The sequence below is a fragment of the Tenrec ecaudatus genome, chromosome 4 (assembly GCF_050624435.1).
Source record: "Tenrec ecaudatus isolate mTenEca1 chromosome 4, mTenEca1.hap1, whole genome shotgun sequence".
Taxonomy (NCBI): Eukaryota; Metazoa; Chordata; class Mammalia; order Afrosoricida; family Tenrecidae; genus Tenrec; species Tenrec ecaudatus.
Genome location: NC_134533.1, coordinates 34,939,592 through 34,965,674, shown reverse-complemented (window position 1 = coordinate 34,965,674; position 26,083 = coordinate 34,939,592). Strand labels below are relative to the sequence as shown.

At 49.7% G+C, this 26,083-nt stretch overlaps 1 protein-coding gene across 4 annotated transcripts in view; it reads left to right on the top strand.

Annotated features, from left to right (window-relative positions):
• The window catches only part of TRIM44 (tripartite motif containing 44), a 159,874-nt gene extending 136,068 nt beyond the window's left edge, over window positions 1–23,806 (top strand). The window contains exons 5-6 of one of the 4 annotated variants that reach the window (XM_075545881.1): window positions 4,631–4,712; window positions 21,538–23,806. In XM_075545881.1, coding sequence (XP_075401996.1) covers window positions 4,631–4,682 — 52 coding nt within the window. In that variant the 3' untranslated portion in view covers window positions 4,683–4,712; window positions 21,538–23,806. The remainder of the gene's footprint in view (window positions 1–4,630; window positions 4,713–21,537) is intronic. The other 3 variants (XM_075545880.1, XM_075545884.1, XM_075545883.1) reach the window with 3 other exon arrangements.
• The last annotated feature ends 2,277 nt before the right edge of the window (window positions 23,807–26,083 follow it).

The window sequence follows — 26,083 nt, the reverse complement described above, 5'->3', positions numbered from 1 at the left end:
CAGAATGCAATAGATCTGTGACTTTCTCATGCTGATTAGAGCAGCACGATTATGAGCATCTTAGAGATCATCCGAGCCAAGGAAGGACAGATGGGAAGGGACCCACATAGTGTGGAAGGGACATCTCTAAGGAGGCCCATCCTTGAGAAGAGCTGTCACTCAATGAGGACTGACCATGAGACCCACAAAGAACCTGGGAATTGCTGGCCCTAGTTACCCTGGTGGCATAGTGCTGGGCTGCTAACCCTCAGGTCAGCACTTTGAATCCACCAGCCACTCCAAGAGAGTAAAATGAGGCTTTCTGCTCCCATAAAGCTATGGTCCTGGAGACCCACTACAGCAGTCCTGCTCTGCCCTGTAGGGTCACTGTAAGTTGGAATGGACTCGATGGCAGCCAGTGGGGAGCCCTGGTGGGGTCGTGGGCTATGTATTAGGCTGTTAACCTCAAGGACAGCAGGTCAACTCTAGCAGCCAAAAAAATGAAAACTTCTGCTCCCTAAAGATTTCCAGCCTCAGAGACCCACAGAGACAGGTCTGTCCTGTCTTAGAGAGTTGGTACCATTCAGAGTTGACTGGGTGGCAGTGCGTTAACTTACAAACAGGAGACTGGCCCAGCCGAGTGAGCGAAAGGACTGGCTTCGAACCACAGCCCCACAGCGGGCCAAGCCTGTCTACTTTCTACTTCTCCGTCTGAACATGAGGATTGAACGACCTGGCGGTAGGAGCCCGGCCATCTACATCGTTGACAGGGAGCGTCTCAATTAGCAGCTTTAGAGGTGGCTAGCCATGGTGGCCTCTAATGGAGCACCTTGTCCTGGTGTCCTCTGGGGCATTTAGACAGCTCCTTCTGAATTCCCTATATAATTGATCCAACATGTAGGAACGCAGTTCTTTCCTGGTCTAAAGAACTCTTAGACCAGCTGACGAATCTTGAGACTGAGCCAGGAGCAGGTCCTTCTGTAGACTGATGAGAAAGCAGGTCTGCAGTGGTAGGATGGTGCTCCTTAGGTATCACAAGCAGAGATGACTTCAGGGAAAACTAGGAAGCAGACAGGTATATCTTTAATAATCCCGATCAACATCTTTTAGTGCCCAATACTTACACCCTAGTCCTGGCCCTTTAAAGAGGTCATTTTTCTCTCCCCAGCCGAACATCACCATCCCATCAGTTCTGAAGAAGAGAGCTGGCTCACCCAGAAACGCATGACTGTGTCCGCGGTTTATGGCTGGCCGTGGCCGACACTTGTCTTGTGATGGAGACTGATTTTTATCTCCAGGGACTCAGACTACCTTAAACCAGCAGAGTGACTTGATGAGGGATTTTAGATTTAATGGCCTGTGGGGAGAAGAACATCGAGATATGGCAGAGGCCCTGGCCCCCTGTCCTCTACCATGTTGGGCACCTGTCACTTGTCACAGTGCAAGGGCACCCTTTGAGTTCAGAGCAAGGGCTTTGTTACATATTGAGGTCAAATGATACAGAAACTGGGAACCCGCCGTTCCAGCTCTTTCCCCTCTGTCTCAGCTCTTTCATTGGCTTGTTCGCGTGTACCCGGTCGTCCTCTCTTCTAGCCAGGCCAGTGCCAGCTCCCATCTGACAGCGCTGAGCTGGGATCCAGGGGAAACCTCTGGGAGGATTGGCTGAGGGCACTTGAACACGCTGTTCACCTCCTTGACTGTCTTCATCAAGCAGCCCGCCTCCCAATAGGGACAGATAGTTACAGTCTAGTCCTAAGGGATGTCTGTCTAGGAGCTGTTGGAATTTTAGAGCTAGGAAGGGTAGCTTTCTGACCACCTTCTCTGTGTCCTGGGAACTCATAGATCTTTTACCATGGGGACAAGGATGAGGACATCGCTCTCAGGTGCTGCTGAATCCATTCCGACTCACAGCGATCCGATACTCAGCAGAACAAAACACTGCCCCGTCCTGGACCACCCTCAGAATTGTTGTGGTTTTTGAGCCAATGGTAGTAGCCACCATGTCAATCCACCTCATTTAGGGTTTTTCTCTTTGAGTCCTAAAAAGGCAGCCACCCCCCCCCCAGCAGGAGGAGAGTGGGGGCCCTCTGCCCGAATGACTTCCTTTCAGAAGTATCCACTTCCCGCCCCTGCTCCTCTCTGAGAAGACACGCTGGCATACGTGTCTGAGTCTGCCCGACAGTGATAATTAACCAGGCAGCAGAAACCTCCTCATAGCTCACTGCTTCCTCAGCGCCCTTTAACTGCCCCTGGCATGGGCCTGGGACTCTTGGACAAGTGAGTCTGGCTTTGGCTAAGAGAGACCCTTGGCTCTGCTTGAGAGCAAGTTCCCATTTGCTCCAGACCCCCGCGCATCATCAGATTGGCACCTGTGTTACCCTTGCAGGCTGAATCTCAGACCCCAGCTTGATGGTAAAATCACGTGTGAGCAGCCTGATGCCTGCCTGCCTGCCTGCCCCCGCTCCCGGCTGCACACTCAGGCTTTCTATTGAGTTACCACTGGTGCTTGTTTTTTCTTCTTTCCCGGAAACATCTGTGTATGCTGCCTCATGGAGCATTGCACAGAACACAGCCTGGATATTTTAAACCTAGCCCTGTTCACATTGTGGCATCTGTGGACGCCATATGGAGCCTCGACACCCCTTGCATCTCCTGCTTTTCCCATGCACATCCCCCCATCCCTTTAGGCCACACTAAAGCATGACCCATGAAGAGAAGCGTTAGGAGCTGCTGATGAGGCGTTCTCCCAGCTTACCATCTCACACATCATCTTTAGCCGTTCTGAACCTTCCACAGCACCCTGAACATGCCAGTCTGTTGCACATCTCCAAGACTTAGCTCAAGCTGTTCCCTCCACCTGGCCTGCCCTCCTCCTGGTTCCATTGTCTTTCTGGAAAATACCAACCCATCTGTCAACACTGGCTGAGGGAGCCTTTCCCCATAGCACCACGGCTCCATTCTGTGCCCAACTGTGAGCCCTTTAAGGGTAGGGCTGCCCTCTGCTTCACCTCTGCATTCCTGTCACCCAGCCCGGTCCCTGGCATGTAGTAAGGGGTCAGCCATTGTGGGGTGAGACTGCGGGTGGGAGTCACAGAAAAGCCATTGACTGGTTGGGTGCTCACTACTGGTTAGGCAGCATATTTTACATTTCTGAGCTCATTTAAAGCTAACAGTACCGTTCAGAGTTGGACCCTGAGAGCCCCTCATTCCTGAGTTGCATGTGCGCACACGCACACACACATACACACAACATTCTCTGTCCCATCTTCCTTTTCTATGGGTAGTAACGTCCACTGTATCTGACTTCATTTGTTTATTTGCTTATTATATCACCTTCATTAGAAATCAAGCTCCAGGCTTGTTCACTGCTAAAATTGCCAAGGCCATTACAGTATCTAAGAGGTTGTAATGGAGGCTGTGTGGTGTCTGTTGCCATGGGGTTGACCCCAACTCATGGTGGCCCGTGCCATCTCTGAACCCATTGTTGCCACTATTGTGTGGTGCTTCCCAAACCAGGGGCCTCAGCTTCTAGCACTGCATCAGACAATATTCAAATCTGTAATTTTCATTGGCTACATTTTGGGGAAAAAAAGATTGCCAGGCCTTTCTTCCTAGTCTGTGTTAGTCTGCAAACTCTGCTCCAACCTGTCCGGTATGGGTGACCCTGCTGTTATTGGAAATGGTGCCCAACTTCTAGCTTCATAGCCACCTGCAAGGTACCACAGGATGACCAACTGACAGATGGATGGGGAACCTGAGGCTTAGAACTTTGCCAAGATCACAGTAGCTCAGAAGTTGAAGAGCTTGTTTAGAAACCTAGGTCTTTCTTACTCAAAAGTGGACAGCCCTGTATGTACTATCTTGCTTCTTTTTTTTTTTTTTCAAAAAAAATTTTTTTGCCTCTTATAGAAACTTCCAAGTAGACAGAACTCAGTGTCCAAAAGAAACCTCTGCTGAGAACATAGGCCTTCCTCACTGTGGTACAGAGATTAATATGACAGGCTTCTCTAGCCAGAGTTTTTGTAACATCCACAAAACAACTAACTGAGTGGGGTTCAGCAGTTGGGTGTATTCGGATTTTCCTGAATGGATCTACATAAGGGAAGGTAGCAGGAGATGCTGATAGCATTATATGATTCAGTTGTATGAAACTGTTAACAGAGTTCATTGTGATTTTAAAAACCTGGAAATCTAACCTAGGAATTGGTCATTGTTGCCATCCTGCTGGATATGAAGTGAGCCTTGTCAGACACAAGAAGGTGGCTCTCACTACCATTAAGATTGATGGACCAGGAATAGGGCCTGTCCTTGAGAAGCCAAGATCCCATGCACTGAACCCCCTTGATCCAGGACACAGAGCTGGGAGCAGAGGAAGCAGAACTAAGAGCCAGGGCACAAGACGGAGTGGTCAGCTCCCTGGCCCAGGGGCAAGGACTGAGTGCCTGCAGTGGAGGGGCTTTCAGGCATTTAATCAGAGGTCAGGTTTGCTGACCCCAGGAAGTTAGAGCTGAATACTTCAGATTGAGGCTTATGGCTGAATGACCTTTGGACGTCTATCAGTAGTGCTAAAAGAGTTTTGTAATATTGTCCAAGCTACTCCCTCAATGCAAGAACACTTTGTTCTACTAACCTGGCATTCCATGATGCTTAGCTTCCCAACAGGATCATTGAGGACAAAGTGGGTGCATAAGCAAATTTGGTGAAGAAAGCTGACGGTGCCTGGCTACCAAAAGGTATGGTGCCTGGGGTCTTAGAGGCTTGAAGATAAATAAGCGGCCATCTAGCTCAGAAGCAACAAAATCCACATGAAAGAAACACACCAGCCTGTGTGATCATAAGGTGTCAGTGGGATCAGATATTAGGCATCAAAGGCCCAGAACAAAAAATCATATCAATGTGAATGAGGGGAGTACAGAGTAGACGCCCAAAGCCCATCTGTAGACAATTGGACATCCCCTTACAGAAGGGGCACAAGGAAGAGACAAGCCAGTCAGGGTGTAGTATAGCACAGATGAAACATACAACTTTCCTCAAGTTCTTTATGCTTTCTTCTCGCCCACCCTCCGCCCACTATCATGATCCCAATTCTACCGTACAAATCTGGCTAGACTAGAGCATGTACACAGGTACAGATAAGAGTTGGAAACACAGGGAATCCAGGCCAGATAAGCCCCTCAGGACCAACAATGAGAGTAGCAATAACAGTAGGGTAAGGGGAAGATTGGGGGAGAAAGGGGAAACTGATCACAATGATCTACATATAATCCCCTCCCAGGGGGACGGACAACAGAAAAGCAGGTGAAGGGAGATATTGGTCAGTGTAAGATATGAAAAATAATAATTTATAAATTATCCAGGGTTCATGAGAGAGGGAAAGTGAGGAGGGAGGGGGGAAAATAGCTGATACCAAGGGCTTAAGTAGAAAGAAAATATTTTTTAAAAAGATAATGGCAACAAATGTACAAATGTGCTTGACACAGTAGATGTATGAATTCATTGTGATAAGAACTATATGAGTCCCCCCAAAAATTTTATATATATATATATATATATATATATATATCCCAGGCATGGCAGAGGTCAAGAAACTGAGTGGCTGATAGACCAAGGGCAAAGAAGGATGCTTGAGGGCATGGCTGAAAAGAGCGTCTTCTGAATGGAAGAACTGTATCCTGCACATTTCTGATCCTGAATTGTAACCTGTTAACTTCCCTCATAAAACCCAGTAATCCCAAGTGAGTTCTGTGTGACGATTGCGATGAATCATCAAACCCAGCAGAGAAGTAGGAAATGCCTCTCTGGGCAGTTGGTGTCAGAATTGGTAAAGGGGGTGGAGAGGGGAAGCATCTCTGCCCGGTGCCTCTTAGGACGCTGTCTTGGACTGGTGTTGAGTGTGCTCTACCTCCTCCCTTATGAAGTCAGGAGGTCAGCCTTGGCCCCATGCCATTCTTATGCCCACTGGGCACCTCACCAGCTCCATCCCTTTTCCTCCATCAAGACAGATTGGGAGAGCAATTATATGCTGGCCACTCAGTGTGTCCTCGGCGCCAGATGTGTTGCTAAACACAGGGGATAAACTGGTGAATGAATGAGAACCAGATTCAGCCTGCAGGAGCTCTAATGGCAGAGACTGACATTTAGAAGACAGCCAGACTAAGGCCTGCTGAATCCGTGAGCAAGCAGAGCCGGGCTCTGACAGGCCACCTTTATCCTTGCCTCCTTGCAGGCAGACCAGAGAATACTGTCTTGGCTTAATTCAAACTCCATCCTCTAGAGAGATCACGTAATGATCTGCTGAAGTCTGGACAGGTATTTACTATGCAACCTAATTAACAGGGTGCTTTTCCCCTCAGGGAAGTTGAAATCAATAACTGACCCACAGAGGTTCTGTCCTGTCCAAGAGCACGTGTCTTGTTGGCAGGCCCACATGGTGCGTGGCATATGCTTGGTGGAGTTAACAAGAACCAAGATGAGACACTGGGGAAATGATTTCCTTGAAGCTCGGTTTTAACAGAAAAGGCACAGACTGCAATGGTAAAAACCGAAAACTTTAGCTGCCCTTTTTTTCTTTCTTTTTCCTTTTCCTTTTTAGAGAGAAACTATTGAATTTCCTGTAGCAAGGAGGAAGTTTTCTAGTAATTGGTGCCCAAAGTAGACTTTGAGTCTTGTAGGGCCGTGGGAGACTGGTTAGCAATCAGCAGGTGTGAGCACTAAGACATTCACAGGGGCTGCGACGCGAGGACTGAGCTGGCTGGACACAGTCAGCCAGACGGACTCCTCAGGGCCCCTGCCACCGGGCTCCCTCATCGTTGAGCTTCCGCCTCAGGGTTGAAGACCAGGCCAGGCCTGGGTGGGAGACCCTGGGGCAGTCACTTCCTCTCTTCTTGGTTCTGGAGTGGTGAAACAGAAGTGTTAGTACTATTGCATAGGGTGATTGTGAAGACAGAATGGGAAATGCCTGAAGTGATGAGCCCAGAGCCTGCTGGGTAATAATAGCTGAACAGCGGAATGTTTCATTCCCTCAGTTACAGAAACGGAAACTGAATAGCACCAAATGTTGCCATGAAACTGCGTCTCCGACTCTCAGTTAGACACCTTTTCTACTATTTCTCACTACGGCCATAGGAACTAGCCCAGCGCTCCCCCTTCTGAATTCAGTGATATTTCTTCTGAGGGAAAAAGGAAGCAATGAACGAAACCCCTGGAATTTCCACTTCACCCTGAAAGGCTTGTTTCACAGACCATGAGGGTAAGGAGTGGGTGGTTAACTTTGGAAGCTAAGCCTGCCTGGAGAACAGCTCACCCCAGAAATCGGGAGGCCTGGACGCTGCCCTGCCTGTAGCTACTGTCTAGGGAAGCCAGATGGGACATTTCTTCACTGAGCTGAGTCGAGTCAGTCCTCTGTGGGGGAGGAAGGAGCCATGCTGGGCCTTCAGTGCAGTCTTCCACAGTATTCTCTGTCTACAGGTGCACCCGTGTGTGTCCTTTACCTGCAAGAGTGGGCTCTCTGGAATTGTAGACCCCCCGTTCACGATGAATTGTTCATTTGTATCCTCACCTGGTCCCTGCAATGTGGGTATGTGCCTGGCCATCGTGACTGTAATTGACCAAAGGGGGCACCGTGCCCGGTGCACAGAGAAACCCCTGCTGCACACACAGCCAGAGGATGGTTGCTCAGATCTGATTCTGGGATAGCCCTGAATAGCTGGGAGCTTTCAGATTGATGGGCTGATTTGGGGGACAATAGACAAGAAAATTATGTATATTCATAAAGAGGTATGAGGTAAGACTCAGGAGTGCTGGAACTCTTGTGTGCTCCTATTGAAAGGGCCATCCCATCTGTAATCCACTCGGCAGGTGCACAAGTGTCGGGTGGTGTGTCAGTAAGTTGAGTCCTTGGCTGAAAGGCTTTGCACATGTGTGTGTGCCCATCCTAGTTGAGTCTGGACGACTTGTCTTCTGCTGGTTGGCAGAAAACAACTAAAAGTGGTATTAAATGAATTAGCAAAAGAATCCGGTAACACTAGCCCCGGATGAGGCAGTCTTATGGTGACAGTTATCACAGAAGGGGATCCGGGTTCACCTGTGGAAGTCAGCCATCCGTGGACTCCTGGGCAGCATCTCAGAGACCATCAAGCTACTCTCAGTTGGTGCAAGGAACTTTGGAAGATCATGTTTATTTTAGAGAATGCAGTGATAATGTGTGGTGGGTTCGTTTTGATTATTCGCTCATACTTTTGTTCAAGTGCTAAGGTTTTACGGGTGCCAGGCCCATACCAGGTGCTGGTGGTCTAATCAGAAGAAAAGCAGGGCCTGCTTCATCGCCACAGAATTTCAGATGGTGACCAGGGTTTGGGCGATAAAACAACCGTCTAATGTAATAATGCAGGCATGGGAGGGGACGACAGAGGCTGGAGGTCACTTGGTCCAGAACGTGTCTGTCAGGGTGACATTGAAGATGAGACTTGAATGTTAAAGAGTCAGTTGCTCCAAGAGATGAAAGGAAGGAAGCGCTTTTGAGAATGAAAGCAAACGCCACCCCCTACGGCAGGAACAAGCTTAGGCTATTTGAGGAACCACAAAAAAATCCCAGTGAGGCTAGAAGATGGCACGCAGCAGGTAGGAAAGGTAAAAAGGTCCCACCTCCTGTCAGGGTCTCTGTGCCATGTTCTGTACCCAAACCAAGGGTTAGCGGAAGCCAGTGACGGCTTGTGAAGTAGAGCAGTGATATCATTTATTGCACACTAAAATATCACTCTAATGCAGCTTGAAAAATAGACAGTTGTGACTTGAGAATAGAAGTGGGAAAACCAGTCAACCAGGCAGCTGAAGTCGTTCAAGCAAGAGATGGTTGTGGCGGTGGAGGAGAGAAAGGGGCATGGGCTGACTGTGCCCGTAAGTCAGCAGAACTTGCTGTTGGACTCGATGGGTCAGGAACATGGTATGCCTAAGGTTTTGAACACATGTTTAGTGCATAAAAAGTACGAAATAGGTGTGCTAGCCTGGGTTGACTAGAGAAAACATCCCAGCCCAGTCCAGATCAAATCCATAAGCCCGATATTAGCCCAAAGATCACAGGCCGGTGGGTGGGATGTCTTGTGGGTCCAGTGTGGGCAGAGGCATCTCAGCGCTGGCAGGGGTCTCTACAGGGTTCCTTCAGCTCCGAGGCTCTGACTTCCATCAGCCTGTCTCCTGGGGTCCCATGGGTTCCTCCAACTGAGGGCATTATGGTAGTTCCATGTGTCTTGTCAGCTACAATGTCTCTCTGGGAGTGAGCTGAGAGAGAAAGTGTCTCCCGTCTCCAAGGAAGAAATACAGGAGTTCCCAGACTCCTCGGGAGATGGCCATGCCCTCACAGAGGCCTCATTGGCTATACCCTGATTGACAGACGGGCTAAACTCCACCCCTTCACTCTTGTCAAATAGACAACTGATTATGTAACTACCACAATAGGTAAGAGTGGTTTTTGTTGTTATTAACAGACAATCTGCCATCACACACAGAGGACAATCCAGTGACAGCATGGTCTCTTCAGAGAAGTTGCCCTTCTTTTTGTTAGTAAATGATAGTCTTAGAAGCAATGGGGCCTTCAGCGGGGTGGTGTGTTAAGAACCAGAAACTGACTTCTGGCCAGTCTTACTGTTAGTCTCCATTTTCTCATCTGGAATGACATGGGGCACGTAGTATGTCCCAAGTTCCATCACAGCCTTTCAGTACACATGCCATGCACGCTTCTGCACAGTCCTCGCATTCAGCTCCCCAGAAAGGGGTCCAGAGAGAGTACGATTGTCATCCGTTACTAGGCAAGCGCAATGACCTCAAAGTGCACAGCTGGTGACGTGGCCGAGCTGTGACTCAAACCAGGAGTGTTTAGCTCCTAACTCCATGTTCATCGCCCATTGCAATGTAAGGAAAGTTGAAGTAGGTCTTGAAGCTTGATATGTTTTATTTTTAAATACAAAAGAAACCTCAACTCCCAATAATTCCAGGTGGACATTTATTAAGTCTTAAACAGGAAGAAGCAACACATTTTCTGGATGAGGGAGACTGGTCCTACGAGGTCACAATGGCATTCAAAGGTTGGTAGAGAACTGGGGGCTTAAGTAAGACAGTGGGTGACCTAGAAAACTCACTGAAACATGATGGGCAGCAGATCAACACCTCACGGTTGTTGTGAAACTCTAGAAATGGGAATGGGGCCAGGATTGAGACAGGTACATTATGGCAGGCAGAAGAGCTTAATAGATTGGTCTAGGACCTTCTGATCTAGACTGGGAGGACTTGACTCAGGACTCTCTGACCTCTGTCCTCCAGGCGCCATCAAAGACACACCTGTGCAAATGCCTAAGGAGAATTGCTCCTCCCTGGGCAGGTTAGGGAGGTGGTGGTAATCTACTCTCTAGAGAACTCGGTCTGAGAGCAAGCCTGTCCACACCCCTGGTGAAAGGTCAGAAGGAATCCACAAGGGGACTCTGCAAATGGATTTGCGCTCTGTTATCCATAGCTCTAAGCTCTAACACAGCTTCCACCTTCTGTCTACAACTTCCGGGCTTCAATTCAAGGTCATCACTCAAAACTCCTTAGAAGTATTCTGTGACACTTGTGGGGTGGGGGAGCCTACGATTCATACAGAGATTAGTGTCAGAGTGTATTTATTTATTGATCCTTTCTCCCCCTTCCTTTAGGAACTTGTAAGTTACAGAACTGCTGAGGCAACAGGAAATTTGAAGACCAGCATTTTATTAAATCTTCTGTTTAAGATTTCTGTGGAAGGAAACCGCTTGAGAGAGATTTGGTTTCCATTATTCACATGCCAGGAGAAGATGAGGGAGGGACCTGGGTCTGGTGGATGTTCTGAAGGTGTGGGGAGCAGGGAAGGTAAACCCCTGGGCTAGTTTCTGCTGCTCCTGGCTCCCGCACCCCCAGAGTTTCCGGGCCCTACTAGGAGACATGGGAAAGGTTCCTTTCAGCCTCGCCCCAGGAGAGCCGCAGTGCTGTAAAACTAGCAATGCTGAGGCAGGGGAGGGAGTTTGGAGGGCCAACGGGACAGAGAAAAGCAAAGGCTTACTGCCCCCATGGCACATTCCTCCTTCAGGTCAGTAGAAGACTGGATGTAATGTGGAACTGATTTCAGAGAGGAGAACCACACAGACAGAAAGACCCATCCACGCTGTAACATGTTGGCCATGGGATGAGGAAAGAGGCCTTCACAAACCTATATGCAATTGTACATCTGTGAGAGACTGTTTCTGGAGGGCATCTGTTAATAGTGCACCCTACTAGTGGCATACATGTTGGACTGCCCACCATAAGGTCGGCAGTTCAAAACCACCAGCTACTCTGTGGGAGAGAGACGAAACTTTCCACTCACCTGAAGATTTATCATCTCCGAACCCCACAAGGGGAGAGCTGCTCTGTCCTGGGGGGTTGCTCTGAGTTGGAATGGACTGGAGCGAGTCGATGGCTTTAGAAATGCATTCCACCCTCCCCCAGACAGTAGGGTGAGGCCTCTATCCCCAACGATGCCCTGATGTCATCTTGAAACCAAACCATTTAAAACCTTAACCAGTAAAACCAATCTACCTGGAGCATTGTACTCTTTTAAGAACAATCAATATGGGATCAACTTGACAACAGCAGTTGGGAGGCTTAATCAGGAAGCTCAGGGCGGGAGTTTGTGAGACTGAGGGAGGAGCCACTCAGAACAGGAGGCGGAGAAGGGTTTGCCCAACTTGAGGCACGTCTGCTGTTGAGTTGGCATGTGTTCTGCTCGGAAGGTTCCCCACAGCAACAGAGTAAATACAATTTAGAAGGGGGCAGGGGGAATCCTTTTGCTCTGAGAGAAGTGACAGGCTCTGACCTAGGGCAGGAAATATGCAAAACAACATGGTGTGGGGTTGCGTCAGGGCACATGAGTCAAATGAAAAGAGTCCCCCAAAGCTAATCTGGAATGCTTTAAGTCACAAAATAAATACAGTAGTATTGGATTACAGCCCAAAGCATAAAATAAAGGTCCACAAGTCCATGCCGAGCTACATAAATGAGGGAGAAGACACAAATCTTAGTGCGGAAGAATTTGAACGACTTGCCGTCAGCCCTCCACCTGGAGACTTCCCTCTTCCTTCTGGAGGTGTGGGCGGTGATTCCAGTGGGGTGCTCTGGAGCAGACTTTACCACAGGCAGTAATCAGGTCAATCTCAACAGTGACGAGTCAGGTTGACGGTGTCAACTTAGGTAGCATGTGACCTCTGTCACTCTCCTTTCTAAGACCCATCACACCAGTCTGATCATGAGGAAAACATCAGACAAATCCCAATTGAGGGACTTTCCACAAAGATCTGACCAGTACTTCTCACAGAGCTATCGAGAGCACCAGAAACAAGACAAGATCTGAGAAATTCTCACAGCCAAGAAAAGACTAAGGAAACACCATGACTAAATGCAATGTGCTGTTGCAGTTGAAAAAAAAGCTAAGGACATATGAGTAAAATCTGGACTCCAGTTAATAGTAATGAGCCCTGGTAATGTAGTGGGTTTTGGGTTGGGCTGCTCAACCACAACATCAACAGTTCAAACCCACCAGCCACTCCACAGGAAAAGATGAAGTTTTCTGCTCCCATCAAGATTTATAGCCGCAGAAACCCACAGAGCATTGTTACTGTGTAGTTATAGGGTCACTCTGAGTTGGACTTAGAGCTTCAGAAACCCAGAGGCAGTTCGACTCTGTAATTTTAGGGACGCGATGGGTTAAATATACCCTATAGTTTGGGTTGTGGTTGAATAGTCAGAAATAATGTATAGATACTGGTTGACTAAGAAATGGGCCATACAGTTGTGTATAAGTTGTTAATAGGGGAAACTAGGCATGAGGAGTCTGTACTTTTTGGGTAATTTTTCAATAATCTAAAACTTTTCTGAAAAACAGCATTGATTTTTAACTGTCCTATGACCCAGGGAGTTTCCTTACCAAAAAAACCAAATCCACTGGGAGTTAATTCCCGCTGCCAGTGACCCTACAGGACAGAGTAGAACTGCCCATAGGGTTTCATTTCGTAGGTTGTCATCCGTATGAAACAGACTGCCAAGCAATGTGGCATTTGGAGCAGCTGTAGGTTTGAACCTCCAACTTTTTGTTTATTAGCTAAACTCTTAACTACAGAGCCACCAGGGCACCTGGAGTTTCCCTAGATGTGTGTCACTGAGGTATAGGCAATAGGGAAGAGGTAGAAATAACTTCAATAGCCCATAGTAAACCACAACTCCAAACCCACTGCTATAGAGTCTCTTCTGACTCATAGCAACCCTGCAGGACAGAAGAGATTTACGGCCACTGGGGGTGTCCGAGGCTGTCGATCTTTACAGAGGCAGAAAGTCTCGTCTTTCTCCCAGTGTATAACCCATTGGGCGTGACAAATCCATACAATTCTGTCATGGAGCTTAATCTTACAGAAAGGTACTTCTTGATAAGGAAAGATACTCGTAATTGACCATTGAGTTTTAAAGAGCAGATTATGAAAGCCTGTGAAGCATGTATTTACATGTATGCATGGGAGAGGGACAGATCATATGCATATATCAGTATGGTAATATTATGGAATTCCACCACCTCCTTTAAAAAAAGAGTTCATAATACCTGTTTGCTTCAGAAAGTACAAACCACCAATAAAGAAAAAGTTACTTTTTTTACTTGAAAAAAAAAAAGGTGGGGTTTTTTGAGGATAGAAATTATTCCATTCGAAATTCAGCTATAGCAAAGGACTAAGTTCCAAAGCAGGGACATGTGAGAGCAAATGGCACATCCACCAGCAGGTTTTGTCCAAGTTCCTTTGTGTGGCACGCTTGCTAGCCGCTCCCCTGGACTTCGGAATCAGACTAACTCCTACCACACCACCACCCTCCACCAGACACTCAGCCCCTGTGGAGTGAGAGGACAGCTGCTGATGAGAACTGAGCAACTTGCAAGGTGCCTGAGGATCAAAGTTGGCTCTGTGATGAGCGGGTGGACCTGAGGCCTCACCAAGACCCAAGCCTCTCAGTGGCTCTGCAGAACGGGCCAGTGGCTGCACTTCCTGCTCCTGGCCTTGCCTCTTTTCTCCTTATCTGGTTAATGCCCTGCCCGTCTCACAGCCACACCTCCTGGTAGCACCCTATTTTTCAGGGGACGACACTGAGTCGGGATCTGCTTGGATATCAGAAAGACAGGCCCGTGCCATCCAACTTGATTACAGAGGGTTCTTGGAATCTACTTGCGTAACCTCAGTCTACCATTTACAAGCATTGCCTTGAGCAAGTCAGTCAGGCCCTCTGGGCCTCCACTTTCTCACTTATAGAATGGAGGGAGTAGGGCCACCCTGTAGCTGTTGCATGGTCTGAGATTGTGTACCAGGGCATGAAGTCAGTTCTGTGTGCCAGTGGCCATGAGTGAAGGAGAGAAGGCTCATGGGAAGAGAGATGCAGTGAGGCTGCAGACATGCCGACTTCCAGCACAGGCGCCCAAGCAGGGAAGAGCTTGCTCCCGGGGCTGATGCTAATCAGCCAGAAGGTGCTGATCAGGCTGCACCATTCATTTGGTTTGGGCCCAACCAGTAAAGAGATGGAAGAACTGATAGCAGGTAGGTCACCACCCTTCAGACTGAAGAGGAGAGAGAGGGACCCAGGAAGCAAGAGAGAGACCATCATCAATGAGAACAAATCAGTAGGCTCAGCAAGTGTGCCACTTAGCCAGGAGCACAGCTTTCACATCATCAGGTTTGGAATTTTCCTGAATTTCACCTGTCCAAACCATCCTGAATTCCCGTTTGAGGAAACTGGGTCCCGACTTACCCAGAAGAATCTGGGCTGGACCTCCCAAGTCTTCTGACCAGGATTTTCCCTGGATACACAGAACACATGATACTTTGTTTTAGATTTTCATCTCAGAGCACATGATACTTAGTTTTAGATTTTCATCTCAGAGCACATGATACTTTGTTTTAGATTTTCATCTCACGTCGTGGGCCCAGGCTGTTGGGGCAGGTGAGTGAAGGACAGAAGGGACAGCTCTGCCCTGTCTAATGATCTGAATGTTTCCTTCCTCTCCCCGAGCAGGGCTCTCCCCTACTTACTGAGAGAGGAAGGCAAGAGATTCAGGTGCTGAACGCTTAAGTCTTCTGCAATTAGCTCCTTGTACCATGCCTGGGTGGCTTAATTTTGGGAGAACACCAAACTTTTCTTCTGAATCTCAGCTGAATCTAACCGTCCTCCCTTGCCGATCTGCTTAATAGCTCTAGCCTCCTGAGTTGAACGATCCTTTTGCAACAACAATTAATAAATAAAATAGGCAAGGATTCTGCAGGCATAGTGAGGCCAAACCAAATTAAGTTGTGCTAGAAGCTTTGGAAAGACACGATTCAACGTGCTGAGGACAAAGTGCTTGCCACCTACTTTGTTAAGCGCCTCTCATAAGCCTTCCTCTGGGGCAGTAGCAGAAAGGCTGACCTGCCTAACTGTATGGACTGGCTAAAGATTGTCAGCCAGCGTAGCAGTCCTCAGTCAGCAGGTGTTTGCAGACTGGATGTGCCTGGGCGTGAGGCATGCCCTGATGACTCCTTCCCTGTCACAGTAGCTGGGAAGGGCTCCTCGTCAGACGGTAGGGCCAGCCGAGAGAGAAGACCAGCTGCCCGTGGCCTCAGCCCCTGGCTCCTGGCAGGGTGGCACATGGCCCACTCTGCACTCCAGCTCAGGCTTTCTGAGCTCCCCCTTCCCAGAGCCAAGCGTTTTCCTCCTACCAGAGCTCAGAAAGCAACCATGCGTCTCCTTCCACACGTTTAGGTCGACTCTGAGATTCTAGCTCAAACTGAGATCGCAGTAGCCACGGGTGTGAATCCTGGCATGTTGGGCCATTTATATGAATTTCAGATCCACGTCTTTGTCAAACCTCGCACTGCGGGCTGAGCTTACTGAATTTGCAGGTAAGATTCCCTAATCACACCAGCAGATTAGATCAAGTCTGATTTCGTGGGGTTTTTGCCATTCTAATGAACATATTAATGGACACCCCATGGCAGCCATCTCACTTCTGAATTTTAATCCTTCAGTAGGGGATAGGTCAGGCACACAAGCTTACCAAGAGTTTTTGTCTGGATGGCATAAGAGATTGTCTCCGCTCTTTCTTGCTTTAACCCTTGTCGGTCTTTCTCTTAGAAACAAGGCAATATGGAACTAACCAAAACCAATCCAAACTCTGCCATGGAGTCGATCCCAACTCAAAGTGACCCCGTAGGGCTTGACAGTCTGCTCCTGCGGGTTTCTCAGAGTGCAAATCCTTAGGAGAGTAAAAAAACTCATCTTTCTCCTGCAAAGCAGCTATTGGTTTTGAACTGCTAACCTAACTGGTAATTCAGGAGGCTGGGAGGTGTGCACTCTATCCTTGACACAGGAGCAGGTGGCTGTGAATGTGGAGGTGACCAGAGAGAGAACGGACAGGTTCCACGCATATTCCTCAGCAGGCCAGGTTGGGGGAAGAGTGCGTATTAAAGTGAAGGACCTGGAAGTGTATTTTCTTAAAATTGTTGGTCAGCTGCCTTGACTCTGCCTCCTACTCATGATGACTCCTTGCTTAATAGAAGGAAAGCTGGCCCTGCTTCCGCCCACAATCGCTTGCAGATTAGATCACTGTGCTCCAGAGGGTTTCCCTGGGCCCTTTTCAAAAGTAACATGCCAGGCCTTTCTTTCTGTTTCATGTTAGCGTGGAAGCTCTGCTGAAACCTGTTCCACACCAGATCCCACAGGCCTCCATTGACAGGCGGGTGGTGCGTTGAGGTGCATTGACTGGTGTGATAGTTAGATCTCGTGCCACCTTGCCTGGGCAGGATTCTGCCATGATATGAGCGAGCACTGTGGTCAGCTCCATGATGGGATCCGGAAACCAAGCACAGAATCCCACACGGAACCATAAGTGCCTCTTTCTTAAAATTCAAAAGGGAGCCCGCTACCTTCAGGTGCATTCCGACTCCTAGTAACCCTGCCGAACAGTGTAGACCTGCTGCATGGGGCGGGCAAGCCTGCGAATCTTTACCAAAACAGACGGCCATCTCTTTCTCCCAAGAGTGGCTGGGGGGTTCCAACTGCTAGCCCTTTGATTAGCAGCCCCGCCGTTAGCCCACAGTGACACCAGGGCTCCCTCACCTGCCGCAGCACTTCAAACTAGGTCAGTCCACGACTGGGATAAGACCAGCTCACCAGGCTTCACTCTGTGTTTGTCCCCAGCTCTGGAGGGACTGCCTGGTCTAAAGACCTGACAAACAGCAAGGTCAGAATCATGAGACCCAGCCTTTGAATCCAGCATCTGCATTTCATTAGCCCTACAGTTGTAGGTAACTCCCCAAGTGAGCACACGGGGGACCTGGGGGACAGGAACACCCGTGTGCCCTGTAATACAATGTTTCAGATGATAAAAGTAGGACGCTTGAAGAAAAGTTAGAAGGAGGTATGTAGGTTTTGACTCTGTATAGGAACCAGGTTGGGTTGAGACAGGGGCCTAACCGTTTTGATGACCTGCATTATCCAGCCTTCACCATAAGCCTGTGCAGTAGCCAGCATGACTGGGAAGAAACTGAGAGCAGAAGAGGTCCCCCAGCTCACTAGTGTCAAAGTATGACTCCGAAACTACTTCCGTCTGGTGTGGCTCCACAGCCACTATATAATGTTGCCTCTCTCAATGGCAAAGACCCCTACAGAATGGACTGTCTGCCCAACACTGCTAGTTCAGCCTCAAAAACACAGGCATCAGAAGAATCTCCATAACCCTCGAGTCACGCTCCAAGCACACATTTCATTGTGGCCGGTAGAGGAGAGATGGCCAAGGTAGAAAACGATGCCACTTCACTTAAAGAAAGTCAAGACTTACAGGCTATTGGAAGTCTCCTGCAGGTCGACGGGCTTGTAGCCAAGGTGAACGAGGCTCCTCCAGAGATGGTGCCTCACTCTCTGTTGTTACACAGCCTACACGCAGAGCCCGTGTCTCAGATTCCTTCAGATCCTGTTTCCTCATCATTGGGAATGACAGCTTATTACGATTAGTTCCAAAGCTAAGTATTCTTTCTTCACTGCTTAAAAACAAAGAACAAGATGAAAGCAAAATGATAGGTAAGTACAATACTCCTTCCTTCACCTCTTCAGTTTTTAAACTACATTTGGCAATTAAAAGAAAAAAATTAACACAGTTTAAAGTAATTCTGAATGTATGTGGCAGGAATGTTTAAGAAAATTACAAATGGGAAGGTAAAGGGATAAAAAGGAAGATAGAGTTTCTACACTTCATTTGAACTAGTAATCTGTCAAAACTAGTAAATATGATACTATATATATAATACCCAGAGCAACCACTGAAAAAATTATTTAAAATACAGTAAAAAACATAATGCATGCAATCCTAAAATATATTTATATCACAGAAAAGCAGGCAAAATTGACATCCAATGCAGATCTAAGCTCTAATATAGCAATAACTACATTATATGTCAATGACCTAAATACACCAATTAAAAGACTGATTGTCAGAATGGATTTTAAAACATTACCCATGAGCGAGAGCATAGATTCCCAAACTTGTATGGCCTTCTTCCCCTTTTTTGAAAAAAAATGTACTCTGTGTACCCAGTAATTAAAAACTCTCGTATTCCAGATCATAACCCAAGGTAAAGTCTTAAGTGTCTACTTTTGCTGCCCACTCTGGATTGTTGCCGCACCCCGGGGGTGAGATCACCCACTTTAGAAAACAGGGCTCTAAACTTTAGAGAAGCAGATCCCCCCAGGGCTTTCTGCCACGGCGCCACTGGATGGGTTTGGACTGACCACCTTTAAGATAGCCGTCCAGTGCACGCCATTGGTACTGCACAGGCGCGTCTAGGTAAGCACCGGCTCGCTCGCTCAGACGAGGCGCCATCAGGGCAACCAGAGTCCTCCTGTTCACGGTTGTGCTTTCCATCATGGCTAGTGGGGCAAATGGTCAACAGACAGTAAGCGAGTGAAGCGCTTCTTAACAATGTGCCAGACACCCAGGGGCTCCGTTTCTCTACGTGCAATGAAATATATCTTTATGCCCAAGAAGGAGGGTTCGTTAAGGGAAACGACCCTCTAGCCAGGACTCCTGACCTCTTCCCCAAGCCTGCTCTGCACGTCTTGAGGAACCCAGGAATTCCAGAGGCATTTGCTTTATTTGTATTTGATCATTCTCATTCTTTTGAGGGTTGTTGACCTCTTTGAAACTGTGATGGGAATTGTGGCCACTCTCAGACCAAGGAACACAGAGACAGTTTTGTATACAGACTCAGTAGGTTCAGAAACCCTTTAGACCACAGACCCCAAGTTCAATGCCAGGAAACAAGTCACAGGGCAGGGGCGCTGTGACCATGCTAGACCTCTCACCTTGAAAGTAAAAGGGGATAAGCAAACAATGGGCATTTGCTTCGCCATAATACCAAGCAGGGAGGGGGCAGTGGCTGTGGCGCTGGGTCCAGCTCGGCCTTGTTTCTGGTGAGCAGCTTTTCTGAAAGGCCCTTTGTTCCATGTGCTCCTTGGTGACAGTCTACTGTCTAGGGCTCCCAGCAGGCATGGGGGCCTGTGACTTGGCCGCAGGCAGGAAAGGGGAGTGGGAGGAGGGCAAAGTAGGACCGGGAGGGCTGCTGAGTTGGCTCCTTCAGCTCCTGGAATACAGTTGCCTTAATTTCTAGGCCTCCCTACCTTGAAACGCTTCAGAAGCTCAAGGAGTCGATTGCTCTGGCTGGTTTCCCTTAAAGTTTTCCACAAATGATTGCAAAGAGCACAGACTCCATGGACACAGATAGCCTCTTCTGAGAGGACAGGCTTGGGGCCAGAGCTGGAGCTGCTGCACACCTGGCCTCTTCCTTTTGTGTCCTGCTTCCAACAAAGGAAACACTTCTGCCACCCACCAAGCCCTCCAACTTGATGGCTTTTTGAAGCCTTCCTTGGGCCAAAGAGAATGGCCTTGAATCGAAACAGCCGCCATCTTACTGTGTGTGCTGTGTCACCTAGATTTGACATCTGGCAGAGGTTCACTTTCTTTATCCTTGGGTCCTAGCATTGTTGTGCCAATTAGTAGAAAGAATCGGTGCGGCGTGCCGGGCACACAGTAAGGGCTCCATCCAGGCTGGCTCTGGTCATTATTTTCAGCCAGTGACTGCTGGGAGTGGATGGGAAGCACCTAGGCCAGTGTGCTTCTTTTGCCTCCTCCTGCCCGTCACCTTCTTGCCCCAGATGCACGGTGTCCCCTCTCAGCAGGTTTGTTTCTGGACAAACCCCAGCACAAAAACACAACAGCTGCCTTCCAGCCCTCTCCAACTCACAGTGACCCACAGACGGTGCCCCTCAGGCTGCTTCGTCTTTCTTTGGAGGGTGGCCTTTTGGTTAGCAGACAAGCCATGGGCAGCGCCCAGGGGCTCCGGGACCCAGCCAGGAAGCCAGGGCCCTGAGCTGCAGGCGGCTCTGCAAGCCTCTGGGGCTTCTTCGCACCTCCCTTTGGCCCGGGCCTGAGTGCCCTGGCCAGGGCAGTGAAAGCCAGCCGTTTCCAACTGCGTCCCTTTGTTCCTGTCTTCCTTTTCTGCTGCTGTCCACCCTCACTGCCCTTCTCCTTGTAACACGTGTGTGCCTAGCATCTACTTGTGCTAGGAATGCAGTAAATACAAGTGACAGGCTTGCTCCTCTTTATGCTCCCATTGGGGGTGGGGAGAGTGTACCTACCCCACAAATAATTATAGCAGTTGCTAAGGGCTGTGAAAGAAAGAATCAGTGCTGAGATTAAAAACTAAAGGAGGGCTTGCTGCTCATAGCTTCTCCAGAATGCACTGCCTGCCCCGGTGGGGAGAGCTGAAGTCCTGACTTTATTCCAAGTGAGACATGCCACTGGGGAGATGATGGAGAGCCTCTCCTTGTTTGGTTTTTTCCCTCCTAATAGTGTATGACAAGCTTGGGAGACGTCAAGTTCCTTTTTTCTACTAGCCATCTAGTTTATCTAGTAAGTTAAAAAAAACAAACCATCTTTTAGCCCTCACCTGCGCCTTTAAGTAGCCACCCACTTACTTTGTACCCCGAGTTGGTGGCACGGAGCTAACTGCTGAGCTGTTCACTGAAAGGTCAGTGGTTCCACCCCATCAGCCACTCTGCAGGGGGAAGACTGTAAAGACTTCGCGAAGACTGCAGCCTGGGAAACCCTGCGGGGACAGGCGCTGTGCGTTGAAATGGTCTCATCTGCCACAGGTTTGGTGGTGTTTCCGGTGCTGCGGGCCTGGCAGTATGCGTTTTACATGCATTGTTTTATTTGCTCCGTAACCCAAGAAAGTAGGCTGTGTGGTCATCGCTGCCCCTGTTGTCCATAAACAAATGTAAACTTAGGGAAGCCGAGTGATGAGCCCAAGGCCCTGCTGCTGGCCGGTGCTTTCCTTGGGGCATGCACCCGGCACACGAATCCCCAAGTCTGATGACAAAGCCTGGGCTTTCGCCCGTCTGCTGCCTGCCTCCCTGGTCGTGGGCTCTCACTCACCGGCTTCTCTTTCTCCTTAGCAGCGGTGCCAGCGAGGAAGAGGACACCTGAAGGCTCTTTCCCCGTGGACACAAATCCCTCCCCTCCTGTGTATGTGACAGCGTGTGTGTCCCGGCTTCTGAGTTCTGCGAAAGCTGCCCAGCAACAAGTGTTCTTCCGCCGGATGTGTCCCCGCTCCAAGTGACGACCAGCTCTTACCCTTACGGACCGCGTATGGCCTCTGTTTGGCTGTGGTAGGTCAGGGGAAATTGCCTACTGGATCCACCAGGTAAGTCTTCACAGGCTGCTTTGAACAGACTTGGGAAAGGCAGCCCCTATTACAGTGTACCGCCTCACAGCACTGCTTCGCTAGCGAGGCTCTGGAATCCTCCTGAAGGATAGTCAGCATTGTCCCTGCCGGCCAGGAAAACCCCACTCTGTTCAGACTGCAGCACCACACCGGCTCCGGCAAAATGGGGCTGAGTGGCCGCATCTCGACCTCGACCTCGACCTTCTCCGGAAGTGCAGCTCCAACCCCGGAAAAGTGCCATTTGGGAATCGATGGCTTGAAGACAGGGTGGAGGGAAGGACTAAGCCCTGGAAGGACATGGAAATATTTTTAGTGCGTGAGGTTACAGAGGGCTTCAGATTCATAATTCACTACTGTGGGTGAATACAGTGACTGGGGAGGAGGTAGAAAGAAATGACCTTTTTTAAAAAGAAAAAGGACAACAGACAAAAAGGTCTGATTAAATGTGGAATTCAGGCTTCTCAACCCAAATTGCTTGTATTACCAAAACAACCACTAAGGGGTCTGGATTGTTCAGGTCCATCTAAAGGGCTGTGGGTCGCCCCCTCCCCCACGTGACAGGCTGAAATATATATTACAAACGGGGATTTTCAGTGTAGGCTTTTGGCTTTCCGCCTAGTTGAATTTGGCTTAAATGCTGCAGGGAATTCTTGTCATTCCACGTCTGACACTCCAGCGGGGCTCCTTCTTCTGGTGGCATTTCAGCCCACCCGGACTCTGGTTCTCTTCCTGTTACATGCTCAGGATAGAAACCCAGATTGGGGCATTCTCACCTCTCCCCGTCCCCAGATCACATCTTACGGGAAATGTTCTCACCCCAAGAAAGCAGGGGTGTGAGAGGGGAGTAGACTCCTACAAGCTAAGAAGCAACCCTGCGGCTGCCCGAGATGTTAGTCTTACTCATCACGCGGTTCGGAGGGCAGGAGTGGAGTTCGTTTTTCTCTAACGCAAAACGGCACTATGAAATAGAAGGCCCAGCACGCACAAACTGCTGACATGGCGATTTCAGAGGTCATGCTCATTTGCAAATGGGGTTGTGGTCCTCCTCCCCTGCCTGCCATCAGCGGTATTCTGATGGTCACTTCTGAGAAATCCCCTAAGAGCCTGTGTTGGCTCTGGGGTTGCTGCTGCCTCGGTGTCTAGCCATGGAGGACCCCGGCCCCCCACTTCCCACCCCTTCTCTTCTGAGGCGGCGGCCGTGCGGGTGCACAGGAGAGCTTTGGGGCAGAAGCAGTACTTGCTGACTGGAAGAGCGCCTCTCTATTTGCCATGGTTGATTCCTTTGCGTGCTCTCAGTCATGTCTCACCGTGGGGCCAGGAAGCTACAGGCTTCTCCAGTTCCAGGTTAAGGCCGCCCAGCCCACTGCAGATGCTTACCTGTTATTGCTGACAGAAGTTTAGGCTGTTAAAAAATAAAAGTTAAAAAAAACAACAACAGTGTTTTTTTCCAAACTGGTTGCCAGAACCAATGCTGTGGCTTTCCTGTCTGCAGAGACTAAAGAGTTGGGCATCTCCACGAGTGTAGATGCGATGAGCCTAGCCCCAGAGGAGGACAGGAAACCATGCTTGAAGCAGTGAAAGTATCAGAAGAGGCCGAGGGCTTTCGGACTTGGAGATGTGTGCTACCTTTCTCCAGTAATTCCTCGCCCCTTTCTGGACCGGAGCCTTGTCCTAGCATCGGGCAGGCCACCGGCTCCTTCGCGTCCCCATGGATGTGGTTACTTTAAGTCAGTATTTGGGGAAATCCACGCCTCGATGCCATGGGTATGAACAGCAATGTAAGCGCCCACACCAGCCAGTGTCCATAAATTACCCCTTCTCTGTAGCCCTCAAGGGCAGCACTCTTGCTTTTGCGTAGAAAGGGTTTCAGATTTGCTTTATGGGCTTCTGCTGTCTTCAGCACCTGATGAAACTTTAACCAGGGAAGCATTCAACACAGCACAGCAGCTTCTGCCCAGGCGCCTCAGTTCCTGCTGGTGTCTCCCATGATAGGGACGGGGAGGCTGCCTGCAGGCGCCCGCTCTCCCCCAAACAGGAGCGTGCCGCTCTGCCTTCAACCCAGCCTCTTGTGGGCCCTCCTTCTTGCCAGGCCAGTGCAAGGCAGAGTGCATCCTGATGGGCAGCAGAGGCTCCCCCAGAGGAGCCCTCAAAGGAGGCAGGCCAGGGAACTCTCCAGAATCAATCAGGTGCTCCCAGCTGCCCCTGGCTGCCTTCCCAGTGTCGGGTGTATGTCGGTAGGCTAAGAAGGGCTAGTCCTTTGACTAGACATCATTACGTCTAAGGCAATGCTAAGCCATGCTGGCGGCCCGGCTTAGGAAGGGAGCGATCCTGTAGTGAGGACCTGCTATGAGCCAGGCCTGGGATAAGCACGGTGTGAAATACGAGAGTCCTTTGCTTCAAGTTACAAAGCCAGGAAGGGCAGCTGGGCTCGGCTCTCCCTGACTGATTCTGTGGGCAGATCTCACCATGTGCTTTTCTCCTCGTGCCACCTCAGAGCCCAAGAGGAGGGAAAGGCTCAGGCACCCCCTCTTCCCCTGCAGTCTAGCCACCTCACTTTAGGCACTCTGTTTTCAAGATAATACCTAATGGCCGATAATACCTAGTGGCCATCAAGAAATGCCACCAGGGCAGCCTTATTCCTGCATCTGAGCAGGTGCTCCGGTCCACGGGGGAAACTTGGGCTATCCCAGGAGTTGGCAGAGCCATGCCTTTTTGACATCACCTCCCATTGAGAAGACCTCCTAGGCCTTCAGGAATATAGCACTTTCCAGAAATAATCCAAATGAAAGGTGTCCTGCCATCTACTCTTAAGTTTATTTGAAAATACTAGCTGTTTCATTGCTGCAGAAAAGAAAACACTCTGTCGTTCGTAAGCCTGGCCCATCCTGTGCTTTTGAGGCTCAAAGTCCAGTGAATCTGGACTCCCCAGCCAATACCTGATTTGATTTATAATTATAATTATCAGGGGGGCTTCAAAAAGAGCTTGGAAAAAAATGGAATGAAAAGATAATGGCATATTTTTCCCAAAAACGTTTTGAAGCCCCCTAGGACACGCATTGCATTTGAGAAGTACGGGCAACTCAGAGCACCGCCCTCATTATCTTGCGTGCCACTGCAAAGGTGTCTGCCAGTCCTGATTACAAGTGTCACCAGGTAATTGGAGCTTAGCCGCTTGCTTACAAGATGCTTACAAGAAGTGCAACTCCCTGGCAAAGGTTGTTAGCTCCGAAAGTGCTGAGCCAAAGTGACAGCCCGGAGAGAAATTGCACACCAGACCCACTCCAAGACGTCTGCTGACACGGGTGGGGGTGGGGTGGGGGTTGCTTATTCACGCAGCCACTTGGGGGACCTCAGAGGTTGGCCACTAGGTCTTGCCTGTGGGCATAGCCCCCGAGCCCACTACCCTGTAGTACTGGCCGGGCCTCGGAAGTCCTCTACCTCCACATAGAAAATAGCTACCTCCCAAGACCCAACAGTGCATACTCGGGGCATCATGCCTTTGACCTAAAGCACAGGAGAGTTTGGGTCCCAGAAAAACCGCTACCCCTGGGAAAGCACCCCATGAAGGTGCTGCAGGGACAAGTGCCCCACTCCTGTTTACCTCCCCAGCTGCCTCATATGCCAACATTGACCCCTACGGCCACAGCTGAAAATCTGTTTTGCACACTGGCGAAGGAGCAGGCCTGGTGGCAATGGCTGCCCAGTCTTTCCCCTGCCAGGGACCACTGAAACTGGGCCGAGCTACCTGGCCAGCAGGGGTGCAGTGCCAAGCCAGCAGGTCCCCGGCCTGGGATCCCAGCGCCTCTGAAACCTGAGGTCCTGCAGCTCACAATGGCTGAGGGCAGGAAGGGAGGAAAAGAAGAGGCACTGAGAGGAGTTGTAAGAAATGGCTCTGACTCGAGCTGAAATGGCCTTAGCCCTCTGTCTCCGCGGGGCTGGGCATTCAGCCAGACTCCCAGTGCCCTCGTAGGAATGCTGGTACACTCAGGGCTCGCCAGGCTCTGCGGGCAAGCAGGATGCAGGTCAGGAACTCGGAACACAGTGCTGGAGGGGGCTCCCCAGGGAAGTGCTCCCTTCTCCTCTCCTCTCCCCTCCCCTCCTCTCCCCTCCCCTCTCCTCCCCTCTCCTCCCCTCTCCTCTCCCCTCCCCTCTCCTCCCCTCCCCTCTCCTCTCCCCTCTCCTCTCCCCTCCCCTCCCCTCTCCTCCCCTCTCTTCTCCTCTCCCCTCTCCTCCCCTATCATCTCCTCTCCCCTCTCCCCCCTCCCCTCTCCTCTCCT